General features: G+C 47.1%; 1 protein-coding gene across 1 annotated transcript in view; it reads left to right on the top strand.

Moving 5' to 3' along the window:
* ABCF3 (ATP binding cassette subfamily F member 3) overlaps positions 1-20,563 on the top strand; it is a 69,341-nt gene that overhangs the window by 12,090 nt on the left and 36,688 nt on the right. Inside the window, exons 5-6 of the mRNA XM_073589259.1 lie at positions 4,730-4,827; positions 5,373-5,495. Coding sequence (XP_073445360.1) covers positions 4,730-4,827; positions 5,373-5,495 — 221 coding nt within the window. The remainder of the gene's footprint in view (positions 1-4,729; positions 4,828-5,372; positions 5,496-20,563) is intronic.

Here is a 20,563-nt window from a genome sequence, read left to right as displayed (position 1 = left end):
GGATGCCGTCCAGGAGCCATCTACTGCGCCACGTGAAATCGAACCCCCCATTCCTGGCTGGGCCTCGTCCCTTTCACAATCTGTGGCAGACCTCACCAGGGTGTCTCAGTCCCTAGTTGGCCGTTCTTGATAAGTTGCCCCTGGACACTTCTGCAGGGTCCAGCAGGTCGCAAGACGTTCCATCTGAGCCAGCTAGCAGATGCCGCGAAAGGCCCAGGCAGGATCCACGGCTGGAATCCTCTCCTGGTCTCTCATCGGCACCTAGTCCTTCCCAGCAGTCGCCCTCCCGTGCCTCCTCACCCGAGTCAGGTGAAGCGTTCTCGGATATGTCCTCTGAAGGGATTTTAGAGCTGGATTCTGACCAGGACGCGGACATGAAGGTTACGGTACAGAACCTCATTGCTGCGATTAACCACACCTTCGAAATATCTGACTCCCCTGCGAAATCCTCAGATCAGGAGGTTTCGTTCAGACGGGCACAAACACCATCCAGGGTATTCGCCTTCCACTCTAAGTTTGGCAAGATCCTTGCCAGGGAAAGAGAAAATCCGTCCAGGCGATTTCAAAGAGGGAAGCGTCTCGGCGTGCTGTATCCGTTTTCTAAAGAGCTCTCTGACAACTGGTCTGCTTCCCTGTCGGTGGACGCACCCGTGTCCAGACTTTCTAATAACACGGTTCTCCCGCTTTCAGGTGTAGCGTCACTAAAGGATTCTAATGATAGAATTATAGAATCCTTGGCAAAGTCAGCATTCGCGGCGGCTGCAGCGGCGCTATGTCCAGTCTTTGCCTCATCTTGGGTGGCAAAGGCCATAGCCACTTGGGCAGAGGATCTCCGTAAGGGCATCCTAGATAAGGCCCAACCAGAGCAATTGACCGATCTGGCCAACCAGATTTCCCATGCAGGGGATTATCTGCTTTCTGCTTCCTTGGATGCCGCGTCTCGCGCTGTTCAGGCGTCAAGCAACGTTGTGGCAATCCGACCTACAATTTTGCTCAAGGCTTGGCAGGCGGACTTGTCTTCTAAAAAGTCTCTTAACAATCTGCCTATTCATGGAGCGCGTCTCTTTGGGTCCCAGCTGGACCAGATTATTAAGGACGCCACTGGAGGCACGAGTTCTCTCCTCCCTCAGTCCAAACCTCGCAGACCCCCGCCAAGGCGTCAGTTTCGGCCCTTTCGGGCTTACCGCCGCTTCAATACGGCAGAGAACTTCTCTAACCAACAAAGACCACAGGTACGCGAGGATGGAAAGACGGTGTCCTTCAGACCCACTCCCTCCTGGCGATCTCACTCCTCCCAGGGCAGACCCTCCAGGTCCAGATCTGGACGGTCCACGTCAGCATGACTGTCAACGAACTCCCGAGGGTCCCTCCCAATTGGGAGGTCGACTCCGTTTCTTCAGGGATACCTGGCTGGCCTCAGTAGAGGACGCTTGGGTCAGGGAGCTTGTATCTTCAGGGTACAAGATAGAGTTCATTTCTCGTCCACGGGATCGCTTCTTCGAGTCCCGTCCTCCAAAAGATCCAGCCTTAGTTCCGGGGTTCTTGCATCCATCGCCTCTCTCCTCAGTTCCGGGGTGATTGTGCCCGTTCCCGAATCAGAACGTTTCACAGGGTTTTCTTCAAACCTGTTCGTGGTGCCGAACAAAGGCGGGACAGTTCGCCCCATCTTCGACCTCAAATTTCTCAACAGGAGAGCCCGACTGCGTCATTTCCGAATGGAGTTTCTTCGGTTAATCGCTTCCATGGAGACGCAGGAGTTCATGTGTTCAATAGACATTCAAGATGCCTATCTACATGTTCCCATATTCTCCGGGCATCAGAAATTCTTGCGATTCGCCAGGAACATTATCAATTTTGTGCACTGCCGTTCGGTCTTGCCACCGCACCCAGAGCATTTACAGAGATCATGGCGGCGTTGATGGCCTGGTGGAGAATCAGAGGTCTCGTTCTTTTTCCGTACCTCGACGACATTCTGATCAAAGCTCCATCCTTTCGTCAAGCTCGCCAAAGTCTTACCTGACCAATTTCGGGTGGCTCATCAACGAAAAGAAGTCTTGTCTTGTCCCGACACAACGTCTTGTGTTTCTGGGTCTATTGTTCGACACTCGTCGATCGAGGGTTTTTCTCCCTCAAGAGAAAATTGGCTCCCTGCAACGGGATGTACGATCGCGGCCGCTCATGAGACTTCCATCTCTCCGGACGACCATCAAAGTCCTGGGAAAGATGGTGGCGGCAACAGAGGCGGTCCCCTTTGCCCAATTTCACTCCAGACCTCTCCAACTCGCCATCCTATCCCGGTGGAACAGGTCTGTCCTTTCCCTGGATCGCCCATTTCGCCTTTCAAACCATGTCAAGCAGTCCCTCAATTGGTGGCTGACGTCTCCTCTCATCTCCCTAGGACGGTCATTCCTCCCCTTTCACTGGCAGATTGTGACAACGGATGCCACCCTCCTCGGCTGGGGGGGCAGTGTTCCGCAATCACACTGTTCAGGGTCGTTGGTCAACCCAGGAGTCAGCCCTGCCATTCAACGTCCTCGAGATACAAGCGATTTATCTGTCTCTCGTTCACTGGGAGAGACTTCTCAGGGGACTGCCTATCCGGATTCAGACAGACAATGCCATGGTGGTGGCATATGTCACACGCCAGGGAGGGACGCGGAGTGTCTCAGCCCTGGCAGAAATGTCCAAGATTCTTCATTGGGCGGAGGCTTCAGTCCCGGCAATATCCGCGGTACACATTCCCGGCGTGGACAATTGGGCCGCCGATTTCTCAGCCGCGAGGATCTCGCGGCGGGAGAGTGGTCCCTACATCCGGAAGTATTTCTTCAACTTGCCGTCGTGGGGAACCCCGGACGTAGATCTGCTAGCTTCTCGCCTCAACAGAAAAGTTCCACAGTTTGTATCCAGGGCTCGAGATCCTCTCGCGGTGGGCGCCAATGCTCTGGCCATTCCTTGGTCACAGTTCGAGCTCCCCTACCGGTTTCCTCCCCTGCCTCTTCTTCCCAGGCGGCTGAAGAAAATCAAGGCGGAAGGAATTTCAGTCCTCCTCTTCGTCCCGAATTGGCCCAGTAGGGATTGGTTCGCGGACATCGCCAACCTTCTCGCGGACGCCCTCTGTAAGCTTCCAGACTGAGCAGATCTGCTGTCTCAAGGTCCGATTTGCCACCCCAATTCTCGGCTGCTCAATTTAACGGCGTGGCTGTTGAGGCCGAGGTTTTGCAACGATCAGGATTTTCCGATCGAGTTATTCATACCATGATCTGAGCCAGGAAGCCATAGTCTTCCAAGATTTATTGCCGTTCTTGGAAGAACTATTTCACTTGGTGCGAGATAAATGACATTCTGCCCATGTGTTTTTTCGCTCCCTTCTGTCCTGGCGTTCCTTCAAGCGGGGCTGGATGCGGGTCTTGCCCTCAGCTCTTTAAAGGGTCAAGTGTCGGCGCTGTCCATTTTATTTCGGAAGACGGCTCCCGTCCTCAGGTTAAAACCTTCCGTCAAGGTGTGGCTCACATGGTTCCTCCGTACCGAGCGCCCGTAGATCCATGGGATCTTAATCTGGTTCTCGAGGTTCTGCAAGGTCCTTCCTTTAAACCTCTCTGGGATGTTTCCCTTTCTCTCCTTTCGTGGAAAGTAGCCTTTCTGGCAGCCATCACCTCCATCCGGCGCGCGTCGGAATTGGCGGCCCTCTCTTGCCGCTCTCTTGGTATTCTACCAGGACAAGGTAGTTCTGCGGCCTCCGCCCTCTTTCCTTCCTAAGATTGTGTCCACTTTCCACCTGAATGAGGACATTGTTCTCCCGTCCTTTTGTCCGGGTCCAGCTCACCCTCGGGAGCGGTCCTTGAACAAGCTGGACTTGGTCAGGGCGATGAATGTCTACCTAACTAGGATGACTTCTTGCGGAAGACAGATTCTTTCTTCATCATTCCAGATGGGGCGCGGAAAGGTCACCCGGCCTCCAAAGCTACTATTGCTCGCTGGATCAGATCGGCAATTTTGGAGGCCTACCGGGCCAAACAACGAGTGGTCCCTCCGGGAATTAGAGGGCACTCTACCCGGGCAGTGGGTGCCTCCTAGGTGGTACGTCACAGAGCTTCCGCGCTGCAGCTTTACGAAGCTGCAACCTGGTCATCGGTTCACACGTTTGTAAAATTCTACAAGGTCCATACCTACGCTTCGGCAGATGCCAGCCTAGGTAGAAGGATCCTGCAGGCTGCGGTAGTGAGTCCGCTGGCCTGATGGAAGTTTGTTTTTCCCACCCCAGGGACTGCTTTGGGACGTCCCATGGTCTCTGTGTCCCCCAATAAGGCGAACGAGAAAACAGGATTTTTGGGTTGCTTACCGTAAAATCTGTTTCTCGGAGCCTTCATTGGGGGACACAGCACCCTCCCATGTTCTACAACTCTTGTTATTATGTTGGTTGGTTTGAGTTGTCTGTTCTGTTTTCAATCTATTCTGTTACTTCTCCTACTGCTTTCTCACTAACTGAGGAACTTCCTGCCGGTCGGTGGGGTGTACACTGCGGAGGAGGAGCTAACCTTTTTTTGTGCATAGTGTCAGCCTCCTAGTGGCAGCAGCATACACCCATGGTCTCTGTGTCCCCCAATGAAGGCTCCGAGAAACAGATTTTACGGTAAGCAACCCAAAAATCCTGTTTTTGCTTCAGAGCCTGCATATGATTTATGTATCCCAAAGTTTGTCCTTTTTCCCTTATAAGTGATTTTGTCCCCAGACTGTTGATGTAAGGAAGTTGGAAAAAGCAGAAGCCAAATTAAAAGCGAAACAGGAAAAGCGGTCCGAGCGGGAGACGCAGAAAACCGGTGGCAATGTGTAAGTGTGTGATTGGCTCCTGTGAGCGTTATATTCATGTGCAGCACAAATGTTGTAGATATTAAAAAGCTGCATTTAGAAATGCAACTTAAAGGGGTTTTCTTCTTTCAGAATACTTTCTGCTATAAGTTTCGGTAGTGTGAAAAAAAAATACACAGATTATTTCATTTTTTTTTTTTTTTTTTCCCCCGGTCCAGTGCCAGCTCTGCACTGCTGCAGCAGTCTTTGTTTCCAATGGTGACATTGTGTTTACAGCGCTGCAGCCAATCATTTAGCTCAGTGGCTCATGACATTTACACTGGCAGAGTAGCGGAGCTCAGTAATCAGCCTTGTCAGTCAGACGTTAGCGTTGCAGACAGAGACCGGGGCAGGAACGTAGAAGAAGTGCTGGACCACAGAAGGCTACTGTTTTTTTTATTTTTTTATTTTTTTTTGGGGGGGGTGGGGGTTGATCACTCCTGTGGTTATAAAAAGTTTTCTTAAAGGGGAAAACATCCTTGATACAAGCGATATGTTTTGGGGGTTTTTTGTCTTAATATATGCAGTGTAATGGAAGAAGCTTCCGCAAGTCAAGCTGCCAGCAAGAAGGAGAATAGAATAGAATCCAGTGGCAAGAACAAGTCATATGACATCAGGATTGACAACTTTGACGTGTCATTTGGAGAGAGGTAAGTCTGCAAAAATTCTTGTGTTTCTGATTGCTCTGGGATAGTATGCAACTCCATGGTTTCCATAGCACTCATCATACTTATTAATCCTCCTGATTATATCACCTGGACCAGTCAGGAAACCAAAACCTGGATTGAATAAGTGTAGGGGGAACTACCAGTCCTTTCCATGCTGATCACTAAGGAACCAGGACTGGATTACAGTGAAATAAACTGGCTTCATCATCAGTACAGGGAGACATATGAAATGAAACGGGGAGAAATATACCTGTTTTCTAGTACCTCTCCCCTTGGCACCTCACACACCCCCCTCCTCTGTTCGAGCCCATGGGGTCGGACACGACGAGTCACCAAGCAGTGCGTTCTAGACAACGCATCTGCATTTCTGTGCGCTGTGCCCGCCCTGTGCTCAACGGAAAATTTAAACCCTTGTAATGCTAACAACCAGCGTGTCACCCGCGCATTGCCTTCTTTTGCCCGTGACATCCACGTTAGGGGCGAATGGTCCGTCACTAGTCTAAACTGGCGACCTAGTAAATAATAGCGCAAGGTGCACAGGGCCCATTTCACAGCCAGGGCTTCCCGCTCAACTACACTGTAGTTCTTTTCTGCTCTCGTAAGCTTTCTGCTTAGATAGGCCACTGGGTGTTCCTCGCCATTTACTTCTTGAGACAAAACCGCGCCGAGGCCCACACCAGAGGCGTCCGTTTGGACAATAAACTCCCGCTTAAAGTCTGGTGCAACCAACACTGGTTGGTCACAGAGGACTGTTTTCAATCGCTGAAAGGCCTCCTCTGCTTCTGCGTTCCACTTTATTGTGACAGATTTCGACCCCTTAGTAAGATCTGTGAGAAGAGCTGCGATGGTCGCAAAATGTTTGATGAACCGCCTATAATAACCAACGATCCCTAAAAAAGCTCCAACCTGTTTTTTGGTTACAGGTCGTGGCCAATTTTGAATAGCGTCCACTTTATTGGCTTGAGGCTTCACGACGCCTCTCCCTATGCTATATCCCAGATAGCGAGCCTCTTCCAATCCCAACGTACATTTCTTGGGATTGGCAGTCAACCCAGCTGTTTTTAGGGAGTCTAAGACGGCTTGTACTTTTGACAAATGCGTGTCCCAGTCATCGCTAAAGATAATGATGTCGTCCAAGTACGTGGACGCATACTGGCCATGGGGTTTTAGGACAATATCCATTAGACGTTGGAAGGTAGCTGCGGCACCATGCAACCCAAATGGCATATCTCGGTACTGGAATAATCCCTGGGGCGTAACAAAGGCAGTTTTCTCTTTGGCTGATTCCGTGAGGGGAATCTGCCAATAACCTTTTGTTAAGTCAATAGTGGATATGTACCTGGCCGAACCCAGTCTCTATCAGTTCATCGACTCTTTGCATAGGGTAAGCATCGAATTTCGATACCTCATTTACTTTCCGAAAATCGTTACAAAATCGGATAGTCCCATCGGGTTTGGGCACCAGTACGATAGGGCTAGCCCAATCACTCTGGGACTCCTCAATGACCCCGAGCTCTAACATCTTCTTCACTTCCCGGGCAATGGCTTGTCTCCGAGCCTCCGGAATTCGATATGGTTTTAGCCGTACCTGCGCCTGTGGATCAGTAACAATGTCATGTTTAATTAGGTGAGTCCGGCCAGGAAGTTCTGAGAAAATATCTGCGTTCCTCTGCATGAACTCCCTGGTCTCTCGTTTTTGGCTTTCGGATAGCGTGTCTGCAATACCCACTTCTGGCGGAGCTACCTGGGGGTCCTTTACCTTAGAAGGTGGTGCCCCTCGAGGCCCATCCTCCAGGGCAGCTCCTGCCACCAGACTCTCCCTGTCCCGCCAGGCCTTAAGCAAGTTTATGTGGTATATTTGTTCTGGCTTTCTCTTGTCTGGTTGGTGTATCTTATAATTTACTTCGCCTATTCGTTCCAGCACTTTGTATGGTCCCTGCCATTTCGCAAGAAATTTATTCTCTACGGTAGGCACCAATACCAACACCCTGTCTCCGGGTTGAAAGACTCGTGTTTTTGCCGCTCGGTTGTATACCGTGCTTTGGGCATGTTGTGCGCGCTCTAAACACTCTTTAACTATTGGCATAACTGCTGCAATTCGGTCCTGCATAAGTGTTGTGTTCAGTTACACTGCGATAAGGAGTCACCTCTTGTTCCCAAGTCTCCTTGGCAATATCTAACAGGCCTCAAGGACACCGCCCATAAACCAACTCAAAAGGTGAAAAGCCTGTGGAGGATTGGGGTACCTCACGTATAGCGAACAGGAGGTATGGTAGTAGGGCATCCCAATCTCTCCCGTCCTTATCCACCACCCTTTTCAACATTCCCTTTAAGGTTTTGTTAAAGCGCTCCACCAAACCGTCAGTCTGAGGGTAATATACTGAGGTACGCAAATGGGAGATTTTTAGTAGTTTACATAAATCCTTAAGTATACGAGACATAAAGGGGGTCCCTTGATCCGTAAGTATCTCTTTCGGAATGCCGGTGCGGGAAAACATATTAACCAGCTCCTTTGAAATTGATTGCGCATTGGCATTCCGCAAGGGCACTGCTTCGGGATAACGCGTGGCGTAATCCAATACTACCAAAATGTACTGATGACCCCTGGCAGATTTAACTAATGGACCGACTATATCCATTGCTATCCTCTCGAAGGGCACCTCTATTATTGGTAAGGGCACTAAGGGGCTTCTAAAATGTGACATAGGTGCGGTCAATTGACACGTAGGACATGACCGACAGTACTGGGTCACGTCTTCCACTAGACCCGGCCAAAAGAAACGTTGCAGAATACGGTGTTTTGTCTTTTCTACCGCCAGGTGTCCTCCCAAGGGATGTTTATATGCCAACTCCAAAACTACCTGGCGAAAGGACTTGGGTACCCCTAGTTGTTCTACAACCACCCCTCGCACCTTGTCTATGTGATACAACATATCCTGCTGTACCGCCACGTGTGGGAACTCGTTTTGAGCCCCTGGGTACAATGGTCTTCCCTCGGAGACCTTTATGTTTTCCCACGCCATTGCTAGAGTAGGATCCTGGTGCTGAGCGGTCCCGAACTTACCACGGGCCACCTCAAGATCAGGCATTTCTAAAACATCCTCTAGCTGGTCTGCCACGCCTGCATACACAGCCAGAGGAGAGTCCGCCGATTCTAGTACTTCCTCTGAGATGGGTTCTCTGTCATCTTGCTGCAATGGTTCAGGGGCTAGCTCCGGAGTACCGTCTTCAACTAGAGGGTTCATGCCACTTTTGAAGTTCCACAAGTCCCAAAATAAGGGAAAGTCTCTCCCCAGGATTACACTGTGTCCCATAGAATTTATGACTGCCGCCTGATGTCTTTTGGTCCCTACTGGTGTGGCAAGAGTAACCCAGGCAGTGGGGTAGTTCTTAGTATCCCCATGGATGCAACTAATGCCCACGGTTAAGTTCGTTAGGGCGCTAGAGTCCACCAAACTGGCATGTACCAAAGTTAATTGACTGCCGGAATCCAAGACGGCATTCACACTATAACCGTCAACCTCGACGTGGCACACGTGTTGTTCATTTCCCGTGAGGGTCTCCGCCACACAGACTGACTGCACATATAACGAAAGACGCCTCATTGCGTTACAGTCCATTGGCTCTGTAGTCATTGGGCAGTTAGCTGCTACATGGCCAAGCCCGCGACATCGCCAACACTGTATAGGCCCTTGTCTCCTCGATGGAGATCCCAGACGAGGTCTGCTGGCTTGATGTGAGCCCGTACCACCTCCATAGTGCTTTGTAGGTCTGCTACCCTTCATTGTGACGTTCTCTTCTTTTGAAGATGAAGTAGGTTTCGCAGGACTCTCCAGCGATTTCTTGGGGAGCCAGTGGGGTGCTAACGTCCCTTGGAGTAGGCTTTCAGAAGCATTGTAGCGTTCGACCATATTCACCAACTGGTCAGCGGTAGTTGGGTCACCCTGTCCAACCCACCTCTGGATCTTAGCGGGTAAGGACCGCAGGTACTTGTCTAGAACAACAAGCTCCACCATCTGTGCGGACGTCAAAGCCTCTGGTTGCAGCCATTTTTTTACTAGATGGATGAGATCATGCATTTGTGAGCGGGCTGGCTGATGCTCCACAAAATTCCATAAATGCACCCTCTGTGCGCGTACATACGTGTTTACTCCCAGCCTTGCCAGGATTTCGCCTTTGAGTTTGATATAGTCCATAGCATCCGCTCCACTCAGATCGTAATAGGCCTTTTGTGGATCTCCGCTCAGAAATGGAGCAACTACCTCAGCCCATCTGTCCAGCGGTAAGTGCTCACGTTCTGCAATACGTTCGAACACGGTGAGGTATGCTTCCACATCATCGTCTGCGGTCATTTTAAGCAAAGTCTTCTGTACGGCTTTCTGCGCACTAGCAGCGCTTTGTGCACGGTCTCCCTCATCTCGGAGTGGCCGAACCAAGGCCTGTTTTATTGCCTCCAACTGCTCTTGCTGCATCTGGTGTTGCTGCTCCAGAGCCTTCTGGAAGCAAGTATTAGTCTGCTATTGTTGCACATTTGCTTGCAATAACTGCTTCACTAGTTCCTCCATATTACTGGACTCTTGGCTCTTCAAAAGCGCAGAAGCTTTCAGCCAGGACATACACAGCGTTTTCTCTGCAGTCACAGTCCAGCAGCCACAAGTGCCCGCATTCGAAACACCATTTGTGGGGAATAGATAGCTCAGCTGGGATTTTTGCTTTGGCACAAGCGTGTGGCTATGAAGTCACTTCAGCAGACTAGCAAGTTCCACATGAATATGGACATGGCATATTTATTGTGCACACTTGTTATTCAAAGTTACACATGCCAAACATGAAATAAAACATCTAAGGCCGTCTGTCCACTAACTAACAATAGCAGGCTAACTACAAAATAAACCTATATAACAGCAAAGAAGTCCATGTAATCTTACTGTGTCAGCTCCCAGCTCAGCAGACGAGAGAGAGTCAGAGATCCCAGCTCCTCCTGATTATATCAGCTGGACCAGTCAGGAAACCAAAAAAAAAAAATATAGATAGATATATATAGATATATTTTGAGGTGCCAAGGGGAGAGGTACTAGAAAACAGGTATATTTCTCCCCGTTTCGTTTCATATGTCTCCCTGTACTGATGATGAAGCCAGTTTATTTCACTGTTATCCAGTCCTGGTTCCTTAGTGATCAGCATGGATAGGACTGGTAGTTCCCCCTCCACTTATTCAATCCAGGTATTATAGCCACACACACATACATACATGTATATATATATATTACATAGTCTCCGTTATTATGTATATTGCTGTCCCTTACACAATGCCCTGTCTTGTTACAGTTGTGGCCAAAAGTATTGACACCCCTAGCAATTCTGTCAGATAATACTCAGTTTCTTCCTGGAAATGATTGCAAACACAAATTCTTTGGTATTATTATCTTCTTTTAATTTGTCTTAAATGAAAAAACACAAAAAGAATTGTCCTAAAGCCAAATTGGATATAATTTCACACCAAACATAAAAAAGAGGGTGGACAAGTATTGGCACTGTTCGAAAAATCATGTGATGCTTCTCTAATTTGTGTAATTAACAGCACCTGTAACTTACCTGTGGCACCTAACAGGTGTTGGCAATAACTAAATCACACTTGCAGCCAGTTGACATGGATTGAAGTTGACTCAACCTCTGTCCTGTGTCCTTGTGTGTACCACATTGAGCATGGAGAAAAGAAAGAAGACCAAAGAACTGTCTGAGGACTTGAGAAACCAAATTGTGAGGAAGCATGAGCAATCTCAAGGCTACAAGTCCATCTCCAAAGACCTGAATGTTCCTGTGTCTACCGTGCGCAGTGTCATCAAGAAGTTTAAAGCCCGTGGAACTGTGGCTAACCTCCCTAGATATGGACGGAAAAGAAAAATTGACAAGAGATTTCAACGCAAGATTGTGCGGATGTTGGATAAAGAACCTCGACTAACATCCAAACAAGATCAAGCTGCCCTGCAGTCCGAGGGTACAACAGTGTCAACCCGTACTATCCATCGGCATCTGAATGAAAAGGGACTGTATGGTAGGAGACCCAGGAAGACCCCACTTCTTACCCCGAGACATAAAAAAGCCAGGCTGGAGTTTGCCAAAACTTACCTGAAAAAGCCTAAAACGTTTTGGAAGAATGTTCTCTGGTCAGATGAGGCAAAAGTAGAGCTTTTTGGGCAAAGGCATCAACATAGAGTTTACAGGAGAAAAAAAGAGGCAGTCAAAGAAAAGAACACGGTCCCTACAGTCAAACATGGCAGAGGTTCCCTGATGTTTTGGGGTTGCTTTGCTGCCTCTGGCACTGGACTGCTTGACCGTGTGCATGGCATTATGAAGTCTGAAGACTACCAACAAATTTTGCAGCATAATGTAGGGCCCAGTGTGAGAAAGCTGGGTCTCCCTCAGAGGTCATGGGTCTTCCAGCAGGACAATGACCCAAAACACACTTCAAAAAGCACTAGAAAATGGTTTGAGAGAAAGCACTGGAAACTTCTAAGGTGGCCAGCAATGAGTCCAGACCTGAAACCCATAGAACACCTGTGAAGAGATCTAAAAGTGGCAGTTTGGAGAATGCACCCTTTAAATATCAGGGACCTGGAGCAGTTTGCCAAAAAAGAATGGTCTAAAAGTCCTGCAGGGCATTGTAAGAAACTCATTGATGGTTACCGGAAGCGGTTGGTCGCAGTTATGCAACCAAGTATTAGGCTGAGGGTGCCAATACTTTTGTCTGGCCCATTTTTGCAGTTTTGTGTGAAATGATCAATGTTTTGCTTTTTGCTTCATTCTCTTTTGTGGTTTTTTTCATTTAAGACAAATTAAATGAAGATAATACCAAAGAATTTGTGTTTGCAATCATTTTCAGGAAGAAACTGAGTATTATCTGACAGAATTGCAGGGGTGTCAATACTTTTGGCCACAACTGTATGTACAGTACCGTCCCTTACATATTGAATTATATAGTGCCCTGTTTTTTATTACATACCGTCCTGTCTTGTTAGCTGTATAATGCATTGATGGCTGATGGAGCATGGGAAGGCTTCCTTTCTAATGGAGGAGCTGATGGACTGGTAGTTTGGTCACCGGCTCCTCCATCAGCAGTCATTTTATATCTATAAATAGAGGGGACTATGTAATAAGAGGGCTCTGTGAATAACAAAATTAACAAGAATACACTATGTAAGAGACAGCACTATACATAACAGCAGAGGAAGCTATATAATAAGTGACGGCACCATATATAACTAGAGAGGATGGTACGTAATAAGGGACTGTGTTATACATAATAAAAGAGGAAACTATGTAACTAAGGATGGTGTTATACAGAAATAGTGAGTACACTATATGCTAAGGGACTGTGTTAGACATAATAAGTGATAATAATGTCTTCCTCCCCCTGTTCCTAAGGCCATTATAAGTCCCCCTTCCTCGCATCCCATTATTGTCCTCTCCCCCACCCCATCATTGCCCTCTTCGCTACCTCCATCATTTTCTTCTCCCCCACCACTCTCATCACTGCCCATTCCACCTCCTCCGTCATTTCCTCCTCCTCCACCCCCATTATTGCCCTTTCCACCACCACCATCATTGCATTCTCCCCCACCACCCCTTCATCACTTCTTTTCCCCCCACCACCCTATCATTGCCCTCTCCATCACCCCCATCGTTGCCTTCTCCCCATCGCTCCCATCACTGCTTTCTCCCCATCGCTCCCATCACTGCTTTCTCCCCATCGCTCCCATCACTGCCTTCTCCAAATCGCTCCAATCACTGCCTTCTCCAAATCACTCCCATGATCCCATTAATGCCTTGTCTATATCACTCCCATCATTGCATTCTCCAGATCACTCCCATCATTGCATTCTCCAGATCACTCCCATCATTGCATTCTCCAGATCACTCCCATCATTGCCTTCTCCAGATCACTCCCATCATTGCCTTCTCCAAATCACTCCCATGATCCCATTAATGCCTTGTCTATATCACCCCCATCATGGCCTTCTCCAGATCACTCCCATCATTGCATTCTCCAGATCACTCCCATCATTGCATTCTCCAGATCACTCCCATCATTGCATTCTCCAGATCACTCCCATCATTGCCTTCTCCAGATCACTCCCATCATTGCCTTCTTCAGATCACTCCCATCATTGCCTTCTTCAAATCACTCCCATCATTGCCTTCTTCAAATCACTCCCATCATTGCCTTCTTCAAATCACTCCCATCATTGCCTTCTTCAAATCACTCCCATCATTGCCTTCTCCCCATCACTCCCATCATTGCATTCTCCAGATCACTCCCATCATTGCCTTCTCCAAATCACTCCCATCATTGCCTTCTCCAAATCACTCCCATGATCCCATTAATGCCTTGTCTATATCACCCCCATCATTGCCTTCTCCCCATCACTCCCATCATTGCATTCTCCAGATCACTCCCATCATTGCCTTCTTCAAATCACTCCCATCATTGCCTTCTCCAAATCACTCCCATCATTGCCTTCTCCAAATCACTCCCATCATTGCCTTCTCCAAATCACTCCCATCATTGCCTTCTCCAAATCACTCCCATCATTGCCTTCTCCAAATCACCCCCATCATGGCCTTCTCCAGATCACTCCCATCATTGCATTCTCCAGATCACTCCCATCATTGCATTCTCCAGATCACTCCCATCATTGCATTCTCCAGATCACTCCCATCATTGCATTCTCCAGATCACTCCCATCATTGCATTCTCCAGATCACTCCCATCATTGCCTTCTTCAAATCACTCCCATCATTGCCTTCTTCAAATCACTCCCATCATTGCCTTCTTCAAATCACTCCCATCATTGCCTTCTTCAAATCACTCCCATCATTGCCTTCTCCCCATCACTCCCATCATTGCATTCTCCAGATCACTCCCATCATTGCCTTCTCCAAATCACTCCCATCATTGCCTTCTCCAAATCACTCCCATGATCCCATTAATGCCTTGTCTATATCACCCCCATCATTGCCTTCTCCCCATCACTCCCATCATTGCATTCTCCAGATCACTCCCATCATTGCCTTCTTCAAATCACTCCCATCATTGCCTTCTCCAAATCACTCCCATCATTGCCTTCTCCAAATCACTCCCATCATTGCCTTCTCCAAATCACTCCCATCATTGCCTTCTCCAAATCACTCCCATCATTGCCTTCTCCAAATCACTCCCATGATCCCATTAATGCCTTGTCTATATCACCCCCATCATTGCCTTCTCCCCATCACTCCCATCATTGCCTTCTTCAAATCACTCCCATCATTGCCTTCTTCAAATCACTCCCATCATTGCCTTCTTCAAATCACTCCCATCATTGCCTTCTCCCCATCACTCCCATCATTGCCTTCTTCAAATCACTCCCATCATTGCCTTCTTCAAATCACTCCCATCATTGCCTTCTTCAAATCACTCCCATCATTGCCTTCTCCCCATCACTCCCATCATTGCCTTCTTCAAATCACTCTCATCATTGCCTTCTCCAAATCACTCTCATCGTTGCCTTCTCTAAATCACTCCCATCATTGCCTTCTCCAAATCACTCCCATGATCCCATTAATGCCTTGTCTATATCACCCCCATCATGGCCTTCTCCCCATCACTCCCATCATTGCCTTCTCCAAATCACTCCCATCATTGCCTTCTCCAAATCACTCCCATGATCCCATTAATGCCTTGTCTATATCACCCCCATCATTGCCTTCTCCCCATCACTCCCATCATTGCCTTCTTCAAATCACTCCCATCATTGCCTTCTTCAAATCACTCCCATCATTGCCTTCTTCAAATCACTCCCATCATTGCCTTCTTCAAATCACTCCCATCATTGCCTTCTTCAAATCACTCCCATCATTGCCTTCTCCCCATCACTCCCATCATTGCCTTCTCCCCATCACTCCCATCATTGCCTTCTCCCCATCACTCCCATCATTGCCTTCTCCCCATCACTCCCATCATTGCCTTCTTCAAATCACTCCCATCATTGCCTTCTTCAAATCACTCCCATCATTGCCTTCTCCCCATCACTCCCATCATTGCCTTCTCCCCATCACTCCCATCATTGCCTTCTCCCCATCACTCCCATCATTGCCTTCTCCCCATCACTCCCATCATTGCCTTCTTCAAATCACTCCCATCATTGCCTTCTCCAAATCACTCTCATCATTGCCTTCTCCAAATCACTCCCATCATTGCCTTCTCCAAATCACTCCCATGATCCCATTAATGCCTTGTCTATATCACCCCCATCATGGCCTTCTCCCATCACCCCAGGCATCATGGCCTTCTCCCCCCATTACTGCCTTCTCCTCATGTCCCCATCATATCATTGACCTTCTCCTCCAGGGCCAGGCTCCACCTACACACACACAGACACCACCTCTCTCCTCTCACCTGTCCGCAGCATCGCCCAAGCTTCCTCGCTCTGGCACAGCAGCGGCCGCTGAATTATGTCATTCAGCGGTCCGGCTCCTCTCTGTGTCAGAGACAGGAAGCGCAGGCGGCGGGCAGGAAGCAGGATGGATCCTTGCAGCTCTGCTCCTGCAATTTTCTCGCAGGCAGCAGAGCTGCTTGGATCGCTCCCTGCCTGCTGCTGCACAAGAGGGCAATGTGGCCAGGGGCCCCGGATCCTCGGGCCCGGATAAAACGGCCAGGTTGCCCTCATCATTAGCCACCTTGCAGGGCCCCCTGGAGGCTCTGGGCCCCAGTGCAGTCGCACAGGTTGAACCGGCGGTATGTCCGGCCATGCTCCTCCCCATCTCTCTGCTCTACATAGAATCTTATCAGTACCAACTGTTACCACCTATCTCAGTAGTGTGGTAATCTTTATTTAATATAGCTTTTACCTGTGAATTTAGACTTTTGAAAATGAATATTAAGATATAATATTGAAGATATATTTACAAAGTTACCTAATTTCATGAGGGCTATTGGTTTAGAAAATAAAAATTTAAACGGTTACACTTTAACTATAGACCAGTGAAAGAATAGTAAAAAAAGACTAAAATGGATGTCTTCACTGATTCCTCTGTTTGTAATGGATTCCCATAGATTGTATTGGCAGACTCTGATACGCAAAAAGGATGAGAATAAGACTTGTTTTGAGTTTCACGGATTGGCCTCTGATTTTTTTTAAACTGTTGTGAATATAAACTAGTGAAACTCTATGGGTCAGTGTTCTTTCTGTTTAAAAAAATAAAGAAGGAAAGCATGTAGACAAGTACCATGGATGTGTGAATGTAGCCTACAAGAGAACAAGGGCTGAGCGGGCCTGTGGAAGTTCTTGTTAGGAGGGTTTGTTCGAACTTGAGTCCAACGTTCGATTACCCAAACTTGTCCCCGGACTCGAACCATATATAAGTTAATAGGGACCTGAACGTTGGTGCTGTAATAAGGGCTAGGGGGCTGCAAAATGGGGGCAAGAGCAGGACTGTTGTGAGTTCATTCTCTGGTTCTCCAGTTGTGAGAGTTCTCCTTCCAGACTCCCTCTGGTGGTAACAGGAGGTAGTGAGGCGGATTTGATCGGTGGAGATCTGCCACCTGAGAATGAGGATGACGATTGGACCTCAGGATTCTGATTGGATTTAAGACAGCCGACGCCCTATTCAGTTGCTGGTGATTCCTTCTGGCTTGTCAGCTCTTGGTTTTCAGCTCTGTTCCAGTCGTCTAAAGCTAAGTTTTTCTGCTAATGTTCACACTTGATTTGATTTTGTTGGTCTATTAAGTTTTTTGTGTGGTCAGCCAGCCCCAGCTGTGCTGAATTTCCACTCTTATTTATCAGTATGTAGCCAATTTGCTTTTTGTCCCTTACTAGTTTGGTCTCTTTTTGCTCTGTCTCAGAATATTTCAGAGTGCTGATATAGTGGGAGAAGTCTAGTGACTTCAGGGTTAATTTTGCTATCAGAAGTGTTGGACATTATTTTTGTAGGGTTTTTTGCAGGTTGCAGACAGTGTCTTTCCTTTCCTTTCTGGTTAGTTTGGGCCCCATCGTTTGCTCAGCCTATTTTCCTCCCTGTTTGTGCCTTCATCTTGTTTCACCGTCAATACATGTGTGGGGGCTATCTATTCCTTTGGGGTATGCTCTGGGGCAGTTAGTTTTCCCCTTTTCATGCTTCAGGCTTATTTAGTTCTCCGGCTGTGACGAAGCGTCTAGGAACATCGTAGGTACGCTCCACGGCTGCTGCTAATTGTGTGGTAGGATCAGGGATCTGCAATCTGCATAGTTACCAACCTCTCTGGTTTTCTGTGACTTAGCTTGTTTTGCTTTTTTCTCCTCAGTGACCCATTCATAACAGAATCACCAGCCATACCGCAGATTCTAGGACACTCAAAAGCAGGAAAAAGTTAAAAAAAAAAAAAAAAGTGTCAGAATTTTATTTTTTTACATTTTTTTCCTCTTTTTTTCTCTGGGGCCGTAGGAGGATTTTTTTTTTTTTTTCTTTTTCCTAATGGAGATTAAGCAATTGTCTTATCGTGTGGAGCAGCTGGCTGCTGAAGTGCAGGGAATTTCCACCTACCTCATTCAGTCACATGCTGCTGAACCTAAGATCCCTACTCCTGATGTGTTTTCTGGGGATCGGTCTAAATTTCTGAATTTTAAGAATAATTGTAAATTATTTCTGGCCTTGAAGCCTAACTCATTGGGGAGCTCTGTGCAGCAGGTTAAAATTGTCATCTCCTTGCTGCGCGGCGATCCCCAGGATTCGGTTACATGGGATTCCTGAGAACATTGTGTCCGACAGAGGAGTCCAGTTTGTTTCCAGATTCTGGAAAGCCTTTTGTTCCAATCTGGGAATTCAGTTATCCTTCTCCGCCGCGTTTCATCCCCAGACCAATGGACAGACTGAGAGAACAAACCAGACCTTGAAGTCTTATTTGAGATGTTTTATATCTGCTGATCAGGATGATTGGGTCTCATTTTTGCCCTTGGCCGAATTCGCACTGAACAATAGAGCTAGTTCTGCCACTTTGATGTCACCCTTTTTCTGTACTTTTGGGTTTCATCCTCGATTCTCTTCAGGGCAAGTGGAATCTTCGTCCTGCCCAGGTGTGGAAACTGTGGTTAAGAGAATGCAGCAGATATGGGTCCAAGTGGTGGATAAGTTGTCACTCAGGAAAAGGCCCAGCGATTTTCCAACCAGCATAGGACCATTGGTCCCCGCTTTAAAGCAGGGCTGTGGAGTCGGAGTCGGAGTTAGTTTTGGTTGGAGTCGGTAGAAATGTACCGACTCCGACTCCAGCTTTAAAAAAAATGTATTAATATTTCATAATTGAACTTTCATATGAATTTTCTAAATGTTACTCAAATATATATGTTCTATCAAACTATGAACAACAGTGATAAGCAGTTCTGCTGGAGATAGAGACATTTCTTACTTCTTGTGTGTCACTGTTCTCCACTGCCCTTATCTAATCTTATACTTGGTTAACCTCATGCTGCCCCAACCCCCCTACTTACAATGTATGAAACTGAAAGTGAAAATGTGTTGCAAATTCTTAGTAGTAAAGCTCCTCCTCTAGACTAGATCATACTAGGTGTGCGTCTTCCAAGCATCTCACAGCTGCCTGCTACTCAGAAGAGGAAGACTGTAAGAAGTATTATCCTTTCAACAAACTTTGCATCAGTTAACTGTGAGTACATGAGGAATAATAACAGTATTACTGACCACTATATCAGTTGTTCGACCTGGCAATAATTTTGTACAATTGTTTTTAGGAAAAACAATTGTCATTTGGATTGTGAATGCAGAATTAAAAACCTGAGAGTGTCAAAGAAGCATCACATTAAATCAGCTGTATTTGAACATTTCACCATCACTCAAGATAGAAAACATTATGTCTGTCAGTGTATGACAAATGATCCAGACGAAAACAAATGCTGTGAAGCCAAGATGAGTGCATATTCAGGCAAAGATAAAAATGCTCCTACCAGAGCTTCTAATCTAAAGAGACATTTACAGCGCTTTCATCCAGAAGTACTGAAAGCAGTGGATGAGAAAGACTGCATCCAAACCAATGAACCAGTGCCCAGCTCTTCCAGCCAAACAAAGGAGCAGAGAACTTTGCAGCCATCAGTTGCAAGATATTTTGTCAGTGACAAAGTTACTGTGACAATGACAGTAGATACATTTAAAAAACAGATCATAGAGCTTGTTGTAAAGGATAGTGTGCCTATTTCATTATTTTCACGACCAGCTTTTATGTGTCTGAATGGGGAATTGGCCCACAAGCTTGGTGTTTCTCTGGAGAGAGTATTAGAAAATTAGTAATCGAAGAAGCTTTTAAACAAAAGGAAGAACTTAAAAAAACTCTCAAGGGACGCTTTCTGTTTCTTAAAATGGATGCCTGCACACGTCACAGAGTGAACTATTTTGCCATCAATGTCCGATTTGTTTGTGACAAAAATGAAATAGTTACCAAGACATTGGCAGTAAAAGACACCAAAGCTCATCACACCAGTGAGTTTCTCCAGGTCTTGGTGGAAAAGGTTCTGCAAGACTATGAACTTTAAAAAAGAGCAAGTTCTTTCTGTCGTAACTGACAATGCTTCAAATATGATAAGTACTATTAAGCTAATGAATGAGAGTAATGATGGTGACCAGCAGCTAGAAGAACATTCTGGGTCCACAGACACAGAAATGTTTGAAATAGAGGAACACAGTATTGTAACTGAGGAGCAAACTGAAGTTGCTTCAGATGAACAGCAACATGATAGTTTAGATGATCTTGTTGAAACTGTGTCAATATGTTCTTTCTTTCATCACATGCGCTGTGTTGTGCATACGCTACAGCTGGCTATAAGAGACAGTCTGCAAGAAGAACATGCTGCTGCACTGATTGGCAAGGTGAAAAAATTGGCTACTGTTTCCAGAACCCCTAAAGTTGACTCAATTTTGAAGAGACGTGCTGGAAAAGGGGCAATTATTGATCAAGCCACACGATGGGGCAGTACTTACTTAATGATTCAGCGCTTGGTTGAACTGAAAACCTTTCTTGTAGACATGGC

This window comes from Dendrobates tinctorius, unplaced genomic scaffold, assembly GCF_039654945.1.
Source record: "Dendrobates tinctorius isolate UK_male_01 unplaced genomic scaffold, ASM3965494v1 ptg000107l, whole genome shotgun sequence".
In the NCBI taxonomy this organism is placed as follows: domain Eukaryota; kingdom Metazoa; phylum Chordata; class Amphibia; order Anura; family Dendrobatidae; genus Dendrobates; species Dendrobates tinctorius.
The sequence above is the reverse complement of the archived record's forward strand: the minus strand, read 5'-3'. Positions and strand labels throughout refer to the sequence as shown.